This window comes from Aquila chrysaetos, chromosome 16, assembly GCF_900496995.4.
Source record: "Aquila chrysaetos chrysaetos chromosome 16, bAquChr1.4, whole genome shotgun sequence".
NCBI lineage: Eukaryota > Metazoa > Chordata > Aves > Accipitriformes > Accipitridae > Aquila > Aquila chrysaetos.
The window spans coordinates 5,069,273-5,085,496 of NC_044019.1; the positions used below are offsets into that span (position 1 = coordinate 5,069,273).

General features: G+C 46.7%; 1 protein-coding gene across 9 annotated transcripts in view; it reads left to right on the forward strand.

Moving 5' to 3' along the window:
- PHACTR4 (phosphatase and actin regulator 4) overlaps window positions 1-16,224 on the forward strand; it is a 68,919-nt gene that overhangs the window by 43,067 nt on the left and 9,628 nt on the right. For 6 of the 9 annotated variants that reach the window (XM_030038128.2, XM_030038129.2, XM_030038134.2 and 3 more), the window contains 4 exons: window positions 10,537-10,713; window positions 11,158-11,238; window positions 14,404-14,568; window positions 14,699-15,058. In XM_030038128.2, coding sequence (XP_029893988.1) covers window positions 10,537-10,713; window positions 11,158-11,238; window positions 14,404-14,568; window positions 14,699-15,058 — 783 coding nt within the window. Of the gene's footprint in view, window positions 1-1,827; window positions 2,147-10,536; window positions 10,714-11,157; window positions 11,239-14,403; window positions 14,569-14,698; window positions 15,059-16,224 lie in introns of those variants that run through there. The other 3 variants (XM_030038127.2, XM_030038135.2, XM_041129326.1) reach the window with 3 other exon arrangements.

A 16,224-nucleotide genomic window follows, 5' to 3' on the forward strand; every position in this document is an offset into this window, starting at 1 on the left:
AAATGGCTTTAAAATGGCTTTTTTCTTTGTTTCAAAGCAGAGCGTCTTAAATGAGGTAGAGCATGCCTGTGAATCAGTATGTTAATTGCCCACAATGAAAATCAAAAGTACTTGGAAGCTGACTGCTGTGGCTGACCAGACAGAAATGCGGGCTCTTCTTCCGAGCACAGAGATGTCTGGTGGTGGGAGGCTGAGAAGAGCAATGCTTTCAGGAACGTCCATATGTTCTGCGCGAGGGAGGAGAGTGCTATTTGCTCTTCCGCCTCCACGTGTCTGATGATCCCTTGCTCCTCCACCTGCTCCTGCTGCCGTGCTCTTGCTGTCCATGGGGATGGTGGTCATCTGCTCAGCAGGCAGGGGTTAAGGACAAGCAGGGTGCTGGTGCAGGTGGAGAAGGTGCAGAGGTGTCCTGCTTCCTCCTGTGTTTTTACAGCTGTGCTTTGGAAGAAAGGAATGGATTTGCAAGTTGTCCGATGGCATGTCTAGTATGTTAGTGGAGGAACCAAGAGCATCAATGTCTTCCAGGTGTGTTTGTGGCTGAGGTGGAGTTTTATTAGATTTCAAAACTAGCCCCTTCCCTTTCCTGGGATGTGTTGGCTGCAAAACTGCCTCCCACTGCGACACGCGGCTATGAATGGCGATCTCTGCCGCTGTGAAGCGGGCGTTCGCTTTGGGTGTCTGACTAATGTGTAGCATTGATTGTTCCCAGCTGCACCAGCCCAAATTGACAATCTGGATTTTGTTGTTTCCCAGAATAGAAGATTTTTACTATTGGGACTGCTGCAGTAGTGAGCTTGTCCTGAACTCTTCCTGGCTGCCTGAGTAATATTCAGCGATATTGAAGCACTGTGGCTGCTGTCCTGACAAGGACAGGGGCCTCGAGGGCTGCAGCAAATCTTGGTGTGCTTAAAACTGCTTTTTCCTACAGCCGTTCCTACAGTGGGAGAGAGCAAACCTGGATGTGTCAGATGGGTTCAGGTTCCTGATTAGTCACTGGTGTGATGCCGCAGCACATTCCTATATGTTTTTGAAAATTGTTTTTCCTTTTCCCTTGAGTTAAGAGTAAGCTTCTTGATCTTTAAAGGTTTTCCCAGTCCTCTGTGGGGTACAGGGGCAGGAAATAATCAGTAGGTTCACTGAAGTTCTAATGCAAATTTTGATGAAAAAGTAAAGAATCCAAGTGGACATATTTAAACTCTGGAGATCTTTGTTGTGATGCAAATGTTGGGAGGGCATATTTGTTACCTTACCTATCAAGATGTGACACACGAATGAAAAATAAACTCTTACTTTCCACGTTAAATTTAAATTTTCCTTTGTTAAATTTCAGTTAAACGAGAAGACATGTTCCCTGCTCCTATCTTCTTCCTGGTAACTTTAGCGGAGAGAGGAATTGCTATGAAATTGTATTTTTATTATCATATGTCTGGATAGATATGTATCAGCTCAGGCACTCTTTTTGAAATTCCCTTTACTCTTAGGATAGTGCAGCTCCTACAACAGTTAGAGTACCATGCTTTCTCATTCATGACCGCCTTGGTTTGTATTTTGCAGGCTCAGGTACGTTATTACCTCCTTGATCCTGTTTGGGAGGTGAAACCCCTCCGTGTATTGGCATGCATGGTTTCTCCAAGCCCTTCCTTGAGCAAAACACACCGGTCTCCCCCTCTCCTCACTCCCAGCTTTTCTCCATTCTTGCTAAACTTGATGCGAGGAAGGAGCGAGGGGTGTTGATGATTTGGATTATGCAGCTAAGTGGCTGGAGCGTGGCTGGCTGTCTCCTCCCCTTCCTGAGCTTCGGCCCTAGCCTGCTCTGCTCTGGAATGACAGGCATTCCTGCGTGAAGGGAGCTGGCACGGCCGGCTATTTATGAGAATCAAGTGCCCGGCCATGGGGTACAGGGAGAACAGGACTTGCGCTGGACTGTCGGACACCCATGTGGTTGCCTGAGAGTTGGCAGCCGCCTCGCTCGCCAGGCTCTTTCCCAGTCCGAAGGGTGGATTTATAATTTTAAAGGACTAAAGTGCTCTCTCAGGGTAGACTTTTTTTCCTCTCTCCCTCTCCTGCCTCCTCCCGGAGAGCTGCTTAGAAAAGAATTTAATGGGGCAGCCACACTTCTCGAGACCGGTAAATCCAGCTGCTTTTGGTGAGTAATGGAGGGCAAGGGAGATGGAGGAAACTTTGGGGCTGCGGCAGGGCAGGATTGCAGGTGAAACGGAGGAGTTGGGAGGAGTGGAATGCGGGGCTTGTGTAACCTGCGCCCGGCTCGGTAGCTGGGAAGAGAAGCCAGAGAAATAACTCCATTTCCTTCCTTTCTCTTACTCATGTCACATGCAATCGCTGTGCAACACGTTCTGCTGATCTTCAGAAAGGCTCCGAGCTGCCGTTTTTAAGGGTAGCCTCTGTCTTGCATGGCCAGGTTCAGGGACACTAGCTTTGCAAAGCACTTGGATAGTGGTAAATTTCACCTGAGTGGCATAGGAGCCAGCCCCAATAGTCTGACCAGACCAAAGCTGCCCAGAGCTGCCTCCTTGTGTGTAATGTCACCCAGCTTTTTGGGGCAGCTATAGTAGTTTTTGGGGGAGAATGGGCTTGGCAGTGACCTTCCTGCTTGTTTTCTCTCTCTGCTCTGTGAGGTATGAGTAACTGGCAGGCTGTAGCAAACACAACCTTGCTTTAAGTCCTGGAAGTAGCACTACTTCCAGAACACTGCGTGTAGGTCAGTGTTATTTCCAGGTCTCTGTCTTAGGTGCTGTTCCCAGTGCTGGGACTGCGATGTACTCACTAGAAGAGGAGACTTTATGCATCATGCTGTTCCCTTTTATCTCATACCGACTTGCTGTCAGCTGTCTGGGCTGAGTTGCTTACTCTCATCTGTACAGTGGAATTATCTGGTTTTTAAAGAAACCATTGACATTTGCACATGGAGAGCTCCCTGAGATACAGATTATTTTTTTCATTCTTTTTTACTTTAATAACTTTACACCTACCAAGTATTTTTAGGGCTCAGATTAAACCAGTGATTTTCTTTTACCCACCCTCAGTTCACTCCAGCTAGTCTTGTTCAAGAGCTGCTAAAAATAAGTGGTATTGAAAGAGTGGAAGGGAGAAGTAAAACTTCAGTTGTCTTCATACTATCAATGGAGTTAACAGCATCTTCTCCTTGGATTTATGTGCTGTTAGAAGCTGACCTGTTCAGTCTTGGGCTCTTTTCTTTCTCTTATCAAGTACCAGAGATGGTGGTAATTTTCAGGGGAGTGGGGGCTCACTTGGTGCAATGACATTGTCTTTTGCCAGAGAGTGGAGTCCAGCAGACCGGGTGTTTCCTCAACTGGTCATTTGCTATCTGAAGTCTTTTTGCATTGCACAGCTTGCATAGTTCCTACTGAATAAATTGTGAACTTGAAGAGATGGTTCTTGCATTAACTTCGGCAGGATGCTGTTGAAAAGAAAGGTCTTGTGAAGGTTATGGTGATGAGAAACGTACAAAAAACAGGGAAGCTGAGGGCTGGGACTATTTGAGGCAGTTTTGTGACCACAGCCTTTTATTGCTTTGAGGTCAGGATTCATGTCTTCCCTGGACCATTCAGGAAGTGCACATGGTTTTTAAAGCTGTTATAGGAGGCTTAGAAACATTTACCTAAAGCGCTTTTTTGATACTTTAACCTTAACAGCATTTCCCTCAAAAGAGCCTTTGTTTGCTTTTTGAGTTGTAGCTGTTTGCTTGAAAGCTTTTTGGATTCTTAACTGCTCTGCCTGGCGAAGACGAGGGAGCTGAATTATTCTCCAGTCTGTGCATCAACACTGTTTTGGCAACGGGAGGGTTTGTTGCAGTCCCACAGTGTTAGCCAGTGCAGGCTCGATGTTGCGAGGCAGTCGGTCCCACTGTAGCCTTAGGTCCAGGCTGTACTGCAAAACACGCTTCTGAAGGTACAGTGAGGTTAGGTGTATAATGAGCAGCCACATCCTCAGCAAAAGTTCCTGATGCACCTTCTGGGCTTGTGTGATAGCAGAACTTCAGGTGTGTGCCTAACTTAGGAAAATAAAGGTGATTAAGCAGAAGTGTTCAGAGTTGCTGCTGTGGCATTGAAGTGCCTAATTTGTCTGAGTGCTTTTTAGCTCTCAGCTAAGTGTTTACACTGTCTTTTGCTGTAGCACAGTCTCACTGCTGCAGTTCTGTCTGGATGTGAGCCTTGAGGCTATGATTGTGAGACAGAAATGCCCAGTGAGCTCCTTATGAAGAGAAACTCCTGGGATTTGTGGAAATCCTGTAGTAACTACTACGATAAGAAGTGGATCAGGTTCTGGGTGAACTATGGTTTGCAGATGGAAAGAATCGGGCTCAAGCTCATGGTTTACACACTGTGCAAGTCTGGTTACAAAGTAAAATACTGATGCTTTCTCGTTTCCTTTGTGAGGATGTCTCTTAATGAAGATAGAATTTACCAGATCTTACATCTCTGCAAAGGACTGGGGCAAAGAGCCAGTTGTAGTGCAGGCAGTGGTGAGACGCATCTTCTTTTGGAGTTAAAGTCTGGTCTACCAACTCTTGGATGTCTGCAGAGATATTTCAGGGAGAAAAGCAGCATGTTCTCGGTCTTTTCCTAACAGCTTCAGTCTGCAGTCCTGTCCTGGGGCTCACTGACCCTTCATCCTTAAAGGATTGTGCCATTTTCTTCATGAACACTGGCAATCAATAGTTTCCCTCCCAGGCTTATAGCAATATAATATGAACTGTCAGCATCTGGGATGCAATTCTTTGATTTCTTCACAGCCTTCAGTCTTGCTTTGTTAGGGTCTCTAACTTGGATCTTGAAGTGATTTTTAGCTTATGTAATGGTGTGCCAGTTAAAAACAAAATAAAACTTCTCCATGGCCATGCTGGTTTTTGATGGTGTGTGGCCCAAGTTAAAATAGTTTAAAAATTCACCAGAACTAATTCTGCAATCACCTACACTAGATTCAGCTTGGTTCAATTTTTTTTTTAATACTATGCATCAGAGGTCCTGCTATCTCATGTACTGTTGCAGGTATCTTCCCTATGAGAGATGATCCTTAATGAAAGAAAAACTTTTTGTTTGTTCATGTTGGTACCTGAAGTCTCTGCTGTGCCTTTTTCTAGGCTGGTAGTGCATTGCTGTACAAAAGGGTATTCTGGGGCTTGATCCCTGAAGGGGGTTAACTATATCTGCTCATGTGATGGCTTTTCCTTGCTTGGACCATGGTGTGACCATTAAACCATTACATTTATATTGTGGTATTTCCTAAAGGTCAGCTAGATAGCTGCTTGCTGTTGTGTGTGCATGGCAATGGTGTGAACACATGTGGGATTCATGTATGGCGTTTTTAATTGACCCCACGGATCCTGGCTCTGCTGGTTTGACCGATTGAGAGTAGTGGTAGAAGTGAAAGTGTTACTGTCTTTAATAGGAATAGCAGCCCCAAGCCTGACAAAAGCTTTGGGAGCAGATGACACATGCAGCACCGCAGCCACTTGCTGACTGCGTGACGAGCTTGGAGACCAACTGCAAGTCTCCAGCTTCTTGCACTGAAAGGGTTTCTCTTCTCTGGAAAAAAACATTATGGCGGTAGCTCAACACCACCCGTGTTCTTGCACAACAGTTTGCACCTAACACAAGGTGCAGTGGGAGAAGAGCTTTTTTCTGCCTGCATCTTAATGGCAAGACTTGAGTGTAAATGTGTGTAGCAGTCTGCAGGAGGAGGGTTTGAAAGACCAGCTGGCCAGGCGTACTGATGGAGAATTGCATCCCTAGCTGCTTGGCACTGCTGGAGCTTTCTGCCGCCTTGTGTCTCCAGGCTGTGCCAATTTTGTGACGTTTCCCTAGACTATTTCAGTCTAAACATTTTGGGTTAACACAAATCTGCTGTTTAAACAGCTCAAATTCACCTGCTTGTTTTGATGGAACAGGATCAGGACATGTTAAGTGTTTCAGAGAGAAGATCTGAAATGGCAGCAGGCTCTGGTAGGGAAGCTGGGAGATAGCAGCCACGGCATAGCTCCCTCCCCAGACCCTGCTGGGTCCTGGGGGTCTGTTGGAGGCATGGCAGGTTGAGTGCTCCAGGCCATCTACTCCAGGAGAAGCACCCACGCTTGCCTGGGGCAATGTGCTGAAGTTGCAGTAGATGCAACTGGAGTTTTTCTCAAATGGGGCTGTGTTGCGGGGCAGTGCGTTAGGCATGGTGTGCTGGTGTCACGGTGGGCTCTGTGGGGCTCTCCCTACTTCAGGGTCACTCTTCCGAAGTGGGTACTTCATGTCATTCTTGCCGAAAGGTTAAACGAGGTCGTGCTTTGGCATGGGGGCACATTAGGGACCTGCTTATTGGAAAAGCTCTTGACCTTCTAATGAGGACTCCCCTGGGTTCACCTGCATGACCTCATTTAAACTTTTACATAAATTTTAAATGGGTTTTCCAGCCTGGGACCGCAGTGAGGAAGGTGAGGCTGGTCTCTTGGGCACAGACTTGCCATGCAAGTAAACAGCCGCAGTGCTGAGCAAGGGACGGGTTGGGCAAGGCCAGCAGCTTCCTGACGCTTCTCACCCTTCACTTAAAAGTGCGGTTCATCTTTTTTTGCCCAGTTTCTTTCCTCAAGCACTGCGCTGTGGTTCCTTAGCAGTTTCCCAGTGCATGACTCGGATAAGGAGGGGTTTCTGCCTTGCATTGCAAAGCGGCTTAGGGACCCTCCTGTACCTTGTAGAGCAGAGCAAGAGGAGGCACAGAGAATCCACCTTGCTGAGGCTTCCTTCACAGTGAAGGCGGCTTGGGCAAGAAATGTCCTCTCTGCACCATTTCATGGAAATTTGAGCTGGAAATGGGCTGTGAATGGAAGGGATGGTCCTTTTCCGAGGGAGTATGAACACTATCTAATGTGAACAATCACTGAACAATGAGGTTATTTAAAATACAGATCAGTAAAGCACACCTACAGCTGCTGATCCACCCGCTAATTAGCAGTAAATGTAATTCATAATTGCATCACAACAGACGGTTTTAAATGTCTATGTCCATGTGGTAATTATGGATGGTAAAAGGAAGAGTGCTGTGGAAGGGCTTTGCAAGCTCTCCTGTGAGCAGCCTGTGCTGCAGAACTGGAAAAAATTAATCCCATTTTGTATCGGGTAGGGAAATTGCTTTCATGGCATCAGTATTGCCCAGTGGGCTGTAGTGGTCTCGGGACGTTCACATTGTTTAGTAACGTGTATCAAGTTTTATTCTACACAGAGCAAAAGGGATGGTGAAAATTATTTGGACTGTGGTTTTATGCTGTGAAGGGGTACCTGGTATACCTGTCTCCCCCTCTTGTGTGGCTGTTTTTAGACATGGAACTGATTATAAAACAGCAAAACCAAGTGTTTTCATGTTGGACAAGACCTGATATAGGCACTAGCCTACAAGCAGTTGGTAGCATGGCTGATGAAGTTGCATGGCAGAGAAGCAAAAACTGAGTTATTCGATATTGATGCTGAATGTCATTGTGAAACCTAGCTTTTGGATTAACCTGCATGATTGTAATTAATGGCAGTCAGGCACCTGGTGTGAAACTCCACCCTGAGATGGTATTTGATTCGACAGCCAGACCTGGACTGGAGAAGCTGCTGAAAGAGGTTCTTCCGCCTGGAGTAAAACTCGCATGTGGGCTCTCCCCCACCCTCCCTGCTTTTTGCTGCTCCTGCTTTGGGGATATCGTGTGTCTCCTGCAGTTTCGGCTCATCCTTTCATGTCCACTGTTCCTCCGTAGCTGTTCGGAGGTGACTGTTGCGGGGGAATGCTTGTCGTTCTCCCTCTAATTGGAAATGGAGACATCACAGCTTGCCGAGGTCTCTGTTCATTAATCTGTGGACCTGATGGTTGAGTTTTCTTTTCATAACTTATTTTGCTTAGTACAGCACTCTGACACCTTGGGTGGCAAACAGCACATAAGTTACATTCCTAAGAGCAATTCAGGGAAGGGATATACATGAAGTGAGCTCAGTACGACTGCCTTCAGCGCTGTCACTGCTCCTTGGAAAGGCGAGGGAAATGCCTTTGTGTGTGGGACTTGGGATCCAAATTCGGTCCACAGATTGTGCCTGACAAGCGGTCTTGCCTGCCTGGTAAACTTCGGGAACGCTCTATTGAACATAGTGAATACTGCTTTTTAAAATTACATGTACAACTCCAGGGCTAATGTTCTAGTCTCTGAAGAAAGTGCCTCTAAACATCCAGACAATTCCTCTTGGGTTTCTGGGAGCTTGAAGTGCCATTTTTTTTGTCCCCACTGCCTCCCTTCCTCCCAGCAGAAAATCACAGAATAGAGTGGCAGAAAATCACAGATCGGCGCTGACATCTTGTATGTTACTTTCCACCCAATTTCTCTCCTGTTATGAAGCCAGATTTTTTTTTTAAGAAGCGGCTCAGATGCTGAACTGATCTTGCTTTTTCAAATAAATGTTGGCTGGCATCAGCTTTTCACTGGTTCTGAGTGAGCTTTCTGTTAGGGGGCTGATATTAAAAAAACAAACAAACAAACAAAAAAAACCCCAACAAACCAAAACAACCAACCACCAAACATAAAAACCCCATCAGCCACCACTGTGTGAAATCTGGAGTCCCATGAGTGAGAGGAGAGAAACCTGTACACAACTGGAAGGGTCATGCAATTTAAGTAAAGTCTGAAATCACCACAATATAGCTTTGAAAAGCCTTTTTTCCTGCTGGTTAGCACAGTGGCACTTCCTTGCCACTCCAGCCTCTCAGTAAACCGGAGTCCTGGGCTGGCTTTCCTCTTCCTCCGTCACTTGGTTAGACTGCACTTCTCGCGGGTGATCTAGATCCTCCTACTGAAATACTCTCTGGTTTCCCTTGTGCTGCTAACATGGTCTCTGTTGCTCTTTTCTTCCCTATTATTCAGTGATCTTCCATTTCATTTGTGCTCAGACTGAAAAACTGAGGTCCATCTGTCTTGCAGTCTCGCACCGTGACAGCCTGTCCCCAGCCCAGCTGGTCTGAGGCTGCCCGGGAGCCTGTGGCTGCGGCTCCCCAAGCTTGACACTTCCTGGGGTCTAAAATATTATGCTAGGCAGCACTACAGGGTTGCAGGTAGAGCTCCAACAAACAACTCATTTTTTACCCGTTTGGTTTTTTTTTTCCCTGTCCTGAATCTGCTCTTCCCCATGTTGACAGGAGCCTGCTTTTTCACATCTGGGTCTGTATCCTTGGTGGATATTTGTAGCATATAGCAGATACATTATTAGTCCTTTGTCCTATGTGCAAAATGGCTTTCCCCTAAAATTCCTTTCCCAATCTCTTAGCCTCAGGAGATGGGATTCTTGGCTGAACTTTCTGCGTGGCCTACGGGGTATTGTCTTTTCTGCAGGCACGTCATGCAGGCTTGTCTGAAGTTGACTAAAAGGCCTTTTGTGATCCCAGAAGGCTTGCAAACTCCAGAACATTTGACTTAGAGGCTCAAAAATAAGACGCGCAAGTGCAATTTGTAACACGGCACCTCAGCCTGCGGTATGCAGTGTTTGGCAGGGCTGCGTCGTAGGACTGTAGGAAGTCTCGAGGCTCTGTTCTCGATATTGCGTGTTTTCACGGAGTTCTGCAACGCAGCTTGGGTGCTCCTGTCTTTTGCAGTGCTGAAGCCAAGGGATTCTTGGTCTGTAAATTAAGACCATGAAGTAGGCCACCAGCTGGCTTCACTTAGGTTGTGTGCGCTCTGATTTTTATTTTTTTGCAGGCATTGCTAGATTCTGCTGATTGTAAGTGTTCCCTTATGTTTCATCAAATACCCAGAAAACAGCAACACCAGGCAAGCCAGAATTGATAGTCACCAGCTTAGCGTTGCGTGCTCTGGTTCTGCTTTGCAAATTGTTTCTTTATGAGCTTTTTTTGTTGCAGCAAGTTGGTTTTTTTTTTTTTTTTTTTTGCGTGTCCCTTCCCAGCTCCGTGTCCTTCTTGTGTTGCTCTCCAGAGACTTCAAGTACAGTAGGTGGAGCGCAGGCCTGTATTGTGTTGCTTTCCTGTGTAGTTGTTGCTCTTGGCTGGCTTTGCTGGCCTTATTTATAGAAGGAAGAATCGGAGAGGCTAAGTTCTAGCACATACAGCTGTTGTAATGGGTCTGGTAATTTCAGTGTGTGTACACAGTCATGAAAGTCGGCTCTGCAGTCTGGAAGGTATTTGTGTTCATGTAATTACTTGTGTCTAGCACCAGTTGCTTCCAGCTGAAGATGAGAAACTGCAGCAAAGTGATTTGTGTTCCTTGGGCAAAGCTGTGACACTGCAAATTTAAACTAATCCTTGTTTCATTAGAAAGCCTCTTATCAGTTACCCTTTGCACTGTTAACATTGGAAACCCCACTCTTGTCTTCCTAAGCTAATGTGAAATGCTGACGGGTTACGTGAAGGCATGGAGTCTTGCTACCTTCTTTGCATGAACGTGCGCCACCGTTTCCCAGTGTGCAGGGGGCAGGCTGGTGGGAGGTGGCAGCTGCTATCTGCAGCACGAAGGTAACTTCTTTATTCTTTTCTGTGCAGCCGAAGAGGTGGATCACCCCCCAGCTGATGCCGGCATGGGGGTAGACGTTTTGGAATCGGGTGACACCACGCCACCTACAAAGAGGAAAAGCAAGTTTTCAAGCTTTGGCAAGATCTTCAAACCCTGGAAGTGGAGGAAAAAGAAAAGCAGTGACAAATTTAAGGAGACTTCAGAAGGTAGAGTAATTGGGGCTGGGTGGGAGTCCCTTCCTCCAATTGGGAAAACTGCCATTAGCCATCTGGCTAGTGAGAAGGGCTTGCTGTCACAAGCCAGAGTGCTGACACACGTAAGAACCAAAATGTGACTTTGGTGATGGGCTGGCACCTGCAATCTCTCCAGAAACACCTTGCCATGGAGCAGTAGTTTCAGACAAATAAATTCCTTTCTTGCAAGGAACCTCCCCAAGCAGCTGTGGGGAGAGAGGGTTTGCTCCACAATCACCAATCTAGTGTGAAGTGCAGGCCTGAACGTGCAGTCCCTCCTCCCTCCTCTTAATCCATGCAAAAAACAGTGAAATTTGAAGCCCTTTTATTTCCTCCAGAGGATCCCTTTAAAAAAGTATCTTCTTGAACTTCCAGCTTACCCTGTTTTCTGAGTGCTCTTTTTCAATTTAATATCAGTTTTAGAACGAAAGATTTCTATGCGAAAGCCAAGAGAGGAGCTGGTAAAAAGAGGGGTTCTGTTGGAAGACCCTGAGCAGGGTGAGTCTGCAAATGAACTTCTCCTCCTCCTGTCTGTGTTCTGTGTAGCTGATCTTCTTCTGGCAAAACCTTGCCCTTGCAGCCATTCTTTTTCGGGAGACAAATTTCAGGGCTCTTTGCTAATGTGGTTCCTGTCTGTTTGTCTTGCCCTTTTCAATCTGCTCTCTCGTCTGACTTTTGCACCTGGCAAGGAAGGCAGCCTGTTCGGTGAGGAAGGTGTTGCTAAGAAAGCGCAATGCCTGTCTTGGACATCTTCCTGTCTGCTGCCAGTGCGGAGGGGTGTTCTGTGTGTCACTTCCTATCCTGTCCCTCTTGTACGTGTCCTGCTCCAGCCACCTTGTCTTGTCCTGCTAAGCTCCTCTGTCACACTTGCACTTGCCATCTCCGGCTTGTTCTGATCACACTCCAGACTGCACTCTAACCACTGCGGGAGAGGCGCTGACCTCGGAGCTCAGGTTCGAAGGCCTTAGGCTTGGAAAAAGAAACCAATTGATGACTTGAGCTGCCTGGGTAGGGGCATTTCCTTAAAGAGTTATAGATGAGATGCTTCATGGTATGGTGTCACAGTAGTCACGGCTAAGCTTATTGAAGCTTGTGCTGCTGTCAAAGAAGTCTTACCCCTTTTCTGTCGTCCCTGATGTCTCTGAGTTGGGGCTACGCTGCCAAAATAACTCCTCAGCCAGATCATCATCTAGTCACCTGGCTGCATGTTGGGTGATGTGGGTACAAGGGAGGGGGCAGGAACTTGTGGTGGGATAGCAGCCCACCTTTCTGGGTGGCAGCGTGGTCTTTGGCTTAGAGCAATGTCTAATTGCACCTCAGAAGGCATACTGCAGAGGCAGCCTTAATCTAATGCAAATTTCAGGGTTCTTCTAAGAAAGACACAGAGTGGAAAAGTGAGGGTGAAAAAGTGGTTTTCAGACCAAACCATTGAAAGCAAAACTGAGGGGTAAAGTCCTAACACAGTTGTTTGCAGCTACACTGTAATGAAAGCCATCTACAACTACCCAAGGCTGTAAATGCTGGGCTGGTGGAAGAGTTCACTGGGGTACAAAAGTGTATGAGGTCACAGGATGAAACTGTGGAAGAGAGATCAAAGGCTTTGGGTAACAAACTTCCAACTAGAGATGACAGAGGAAGAGATCTTCCGAACTGTAAGGATGTAACAGAAGCATGGCTAAGAGCTGGAATCATTTTCTGCTTTGAGTCATCTGATCTGGCTTAAGAAACAGAAGATGGCTATAATCTGGACAAAGTGCAAACCCAAGGTATGAGGGAGCAGTCAGTATTGTCAGGAGGGTTAGATTAGAAGGTGCATTATCTTAATCCTTTCTATGAGTTTAAGACACTTGGGCAGTCATAAGATGGGGGTGGTAGGTTATTGTATTTGCTTGCAATTTTAAAACCTGCTCTTACAAGGTCAGTTAATTTTCATAGGCAAGTTCTTAGGGGGAAAAGTGCTGGAAACCCTTTGAGACGAGCAAGTGAGGAGGTAGGGAAGAGGTATGGTGGAGGCTTTCAAACCCCATGCAGCTGGGAGAGGAGGCCCTGCTGCTATCTGGGCTGGCCGTCAGCAGGTTGTGCTGGGCTCACAGGAGGGAAAGAAGATAGTGTTGGACTGTCTTGACCTTGAAGGAGGTCACTGGAACTGAAGTTGAGAGTAAGGTGGTGTGAAAAGGCCATCAGGAGCATTCTGCATGTGTTGCAGCTCCCTGCCAGAGAAGGGCATGCAAGGTTTGAGTGGTGAGGAAAGCTAGATCATACTGTTCCTATCTCCCTTGCTGAAAACTTCAGCTAGCCAGAGGCAATTGCTGCTATAAAAAGCTCTGGCTCACCTCTTGAGTTTCAGCCCTGGCTGGGGAGGAAACTCCCTCTTGGTGCTGTCTGTACTTCCTGCGTTTCAGGGAAGGGCAGCTAAGCAAGTGAGGCAGCACAGTCTTCCATCCCCTCTCAGGAACCAAGGCTGTTTTTTGCAGAAAAGGAGGACTGGGGAACTTTTGGCTTCTTGGCATCTTTGCTTTTGGCTTCTGAATAATGCCAGGTTAGGGGAGGGGAGGTAATACCTTGAGGGGGAGAGGAGAGGTGAAGAGGGCTGTGGAATAAATAACAAAAAAATCAGAGCAGCAGAGCATGCTGAGGTCTGATGGCTGGGTGGCCCATGATGCCATACACTGCAATTGCTTGAGAGATGGTAGGCTGACAATGCTAAGGATTTTTAATCAAATTGGTGATGTATCAATTCAAGTTTTCTTGAGTTGGAAAGCAGTTAAAATAGGCAATGTCTCATTAGAGTGGATGCTAAATCTCATTTGGGAATAATATTATGAAGAGTTTGTCCTGTCAGGGCAATTACAGAGGCAGAGAACGGTTGAGTGTTTCCTCATTGTGACTAGGGCTTTAGCTGCTCCCAAAAGCATGGGCTGAAAAAAGGATGGTTTTTTTTCCAAAAGAGGTCTTGCTTCTAACATTTGGGAAACTCCATGCTAGAATCTGTAAAAGCAGAAATAGTCAAGATGAACTAAAACAGATTCTGGAGATGTATTATTACATCTGATTAAAACAAAGGTAAAAAAGTGAGGAAATATGCCTTGTTATGGGATGTTTTGGGTAGAGCAGTGGTTTTTGTGCAAAATTCAGGGTAGAAGCAGAAGGAAAATAGAGGTGCTTCAACTAATTTTAAGACTTTATCAAAATCTATTATTGCATGTCCAGTAGATTACTTGGCTAGTGTTGGAATTTTTATTGCAGCAGAGAATTTGTGAATGCTGTGTAATGGTGGGTAGATACAGAAGCTCCTGGAGGCTTTTAACTGCAATTGCAGCTTTCTTGGGCTGTGGCACAGCATTGGGCATACTAGTCCTAAATGCAGTAGCATTCTTTCTAAACAAGGTGGTAGATTAAGAGGCTGCTGAAGAAAAACACTTGATGGGATACAGTGCTGTACTGTTTTGCTTGTCGATAATGAAATCAAGGGCTCTCAGCTTCAGCTAGTTGGTGTTGCTGTGCACTCCTCTGCAGAAGGTAGACTGAAGACCAGCTGTTTCAGAAGCCAGAGAGAAGTTGGTGTGGATCGATGGTGGTTCAGTCAGCTCAGCCCATATCTCATCTGTCTGCTGCTTTCTGAGTGTTTTCCATTTGCTTCTTTCCCTTCCCATCCCCTTGCAGATGGTGAAGAACCAGACAAGCTGAACCCACCTGCACTGAAAAATGGCCATACAGTCCCAATCGGCGGTCCTGGGGTTTGTAACCTGGCCAGCCAGGAGGAAGAGGCCACAAAGCCACCTAGCCTTAGGAAGCCTGCTCCAGCTGAGGAACCAAAGAAAAGGCAGGGTAAGAAACCAGATGTGTGCAAAATCGGTTGCTTCAGATTCTCCCAGGACCAGTTTTGAATTCTCATCTGATTCCTCCCACCCCAGTCCGGGTCCTCCAGTCTCTTAAACCCAGCTGTCTCACTTTGCAGGCTCCTCCAGCAGCCACTCTGGGCCCGAACTGGAACCACCTCAGGAGCCATATGTTCCCAGACAGCCTCTGCTTCCTCCCAAAAGACCTCCCTCCACTTCCCAGGAGACAAATGAAGTGCAGGCGAAGGATCCAACGCCTGCCAGCAGCACTGCAAAAACTGCACCCTCCACCACAGTCCCTGTTGCAGCAAAGACAGTCAATTCCACAGCTGCCCCTTCCCCAGCCCCCAGGACTCTGCCCCCTGCTCTTGCCAGTGCCAACACTACTGCTCCCACGAGTACAACCAGCACAGCTCCTGCCAAACAGCCTCCCGTCCCTCCTCCCAAACCTGTCAACAGAAATAGCAACTCAGTAATAGGTAAGTGCCTCCATAAGCTGATTTTTGTACCCTGGGATGTTCTGGAGCCCTTGCTCTGAGAGTCTCCTCCCTTCTTAAGGGATGTATGATGTAGCAAATGTTGTATCGTGAATGATGATGATGACCATCTTTCCTGAATACAGTCCAGTTTGGACTCAGGAGATCTGCCAGTGTTTAGCCAGGGCACACACGTGCTGGGAACAAGGTAATTAATGGAGTCTTCTGCCATGAGCCATCCAATTTGTCAGACGTGCGTGTTTCCAACAGCTACCTGCAGGAGGGAATCCCTGCCTCTTTTGGCAGGAGTCAGGGTGCTGTAAGGGAGAGGGAAAGGCATTTCTCTGTCAACTGTAAGACAGTATCTTTGCATGTTGATGCTTCACTGAGGGCTGGGATTCAGCTATGGACAGGGACAGCTGGGATTGGTGGATGGCGTATGAGATTTTTGCTTTGTGAGACTATGGTCAGTGAGAATTGATGCTTTCAGCTGGTCTTTGCAAAAAAAACCAAACCCAAACAACCAAACCCAAACCACCAAAAAAATCCGCATTACACCAAACAATGAAACAATGGCTGTCACTGCTGGACTGTGTGGTTTCCACTTAGTGCAGAGAGGCCAGGAGCTGGCAGGGATAATTAAGACTTCCCTGGTTATATTCAGGCACCTTCTCGAAGGTCTGTGGCTAGGGTATTGCCATGTTAGTCTTGTCCTTAAGTGTTGTCCCATGGATAAATCAGCTCAACCGTAATTTGAGCTGAATCTTCCCACTTAAAGAATTAAATGGTTTTCTCTCTGTAACTTTTCTAAGCAGAAGATCTGGCGAGAGTTTCTTAAAGCTGAATGAGTCCCTGCTCTCTTTAGGATTTTTAGAGGTCTTAAAGATGCAACATTGCTGGAGTAAATGAGACAACCTTCCATCAGTCGATGGCCTGTTCATATTTCACAGACCACCTGCTAATCTTTGGATTGGATTAGCAGAGGCTAGTACAGGTCAGGAAGGAGGTTCCTGGGAAGATCGATCAGACAGATCTGTGCTTATCACAGAAACTGGAGGCGTTACCCAGGTGTGGTTTGGGAGGCAGTGGTAGAAGCTTAGATCGTGTGCTAGTTACCATTTGAAGGAGCCTGGGCCACTGCTTTCAGTACAAACTACATCTCTGTTCTG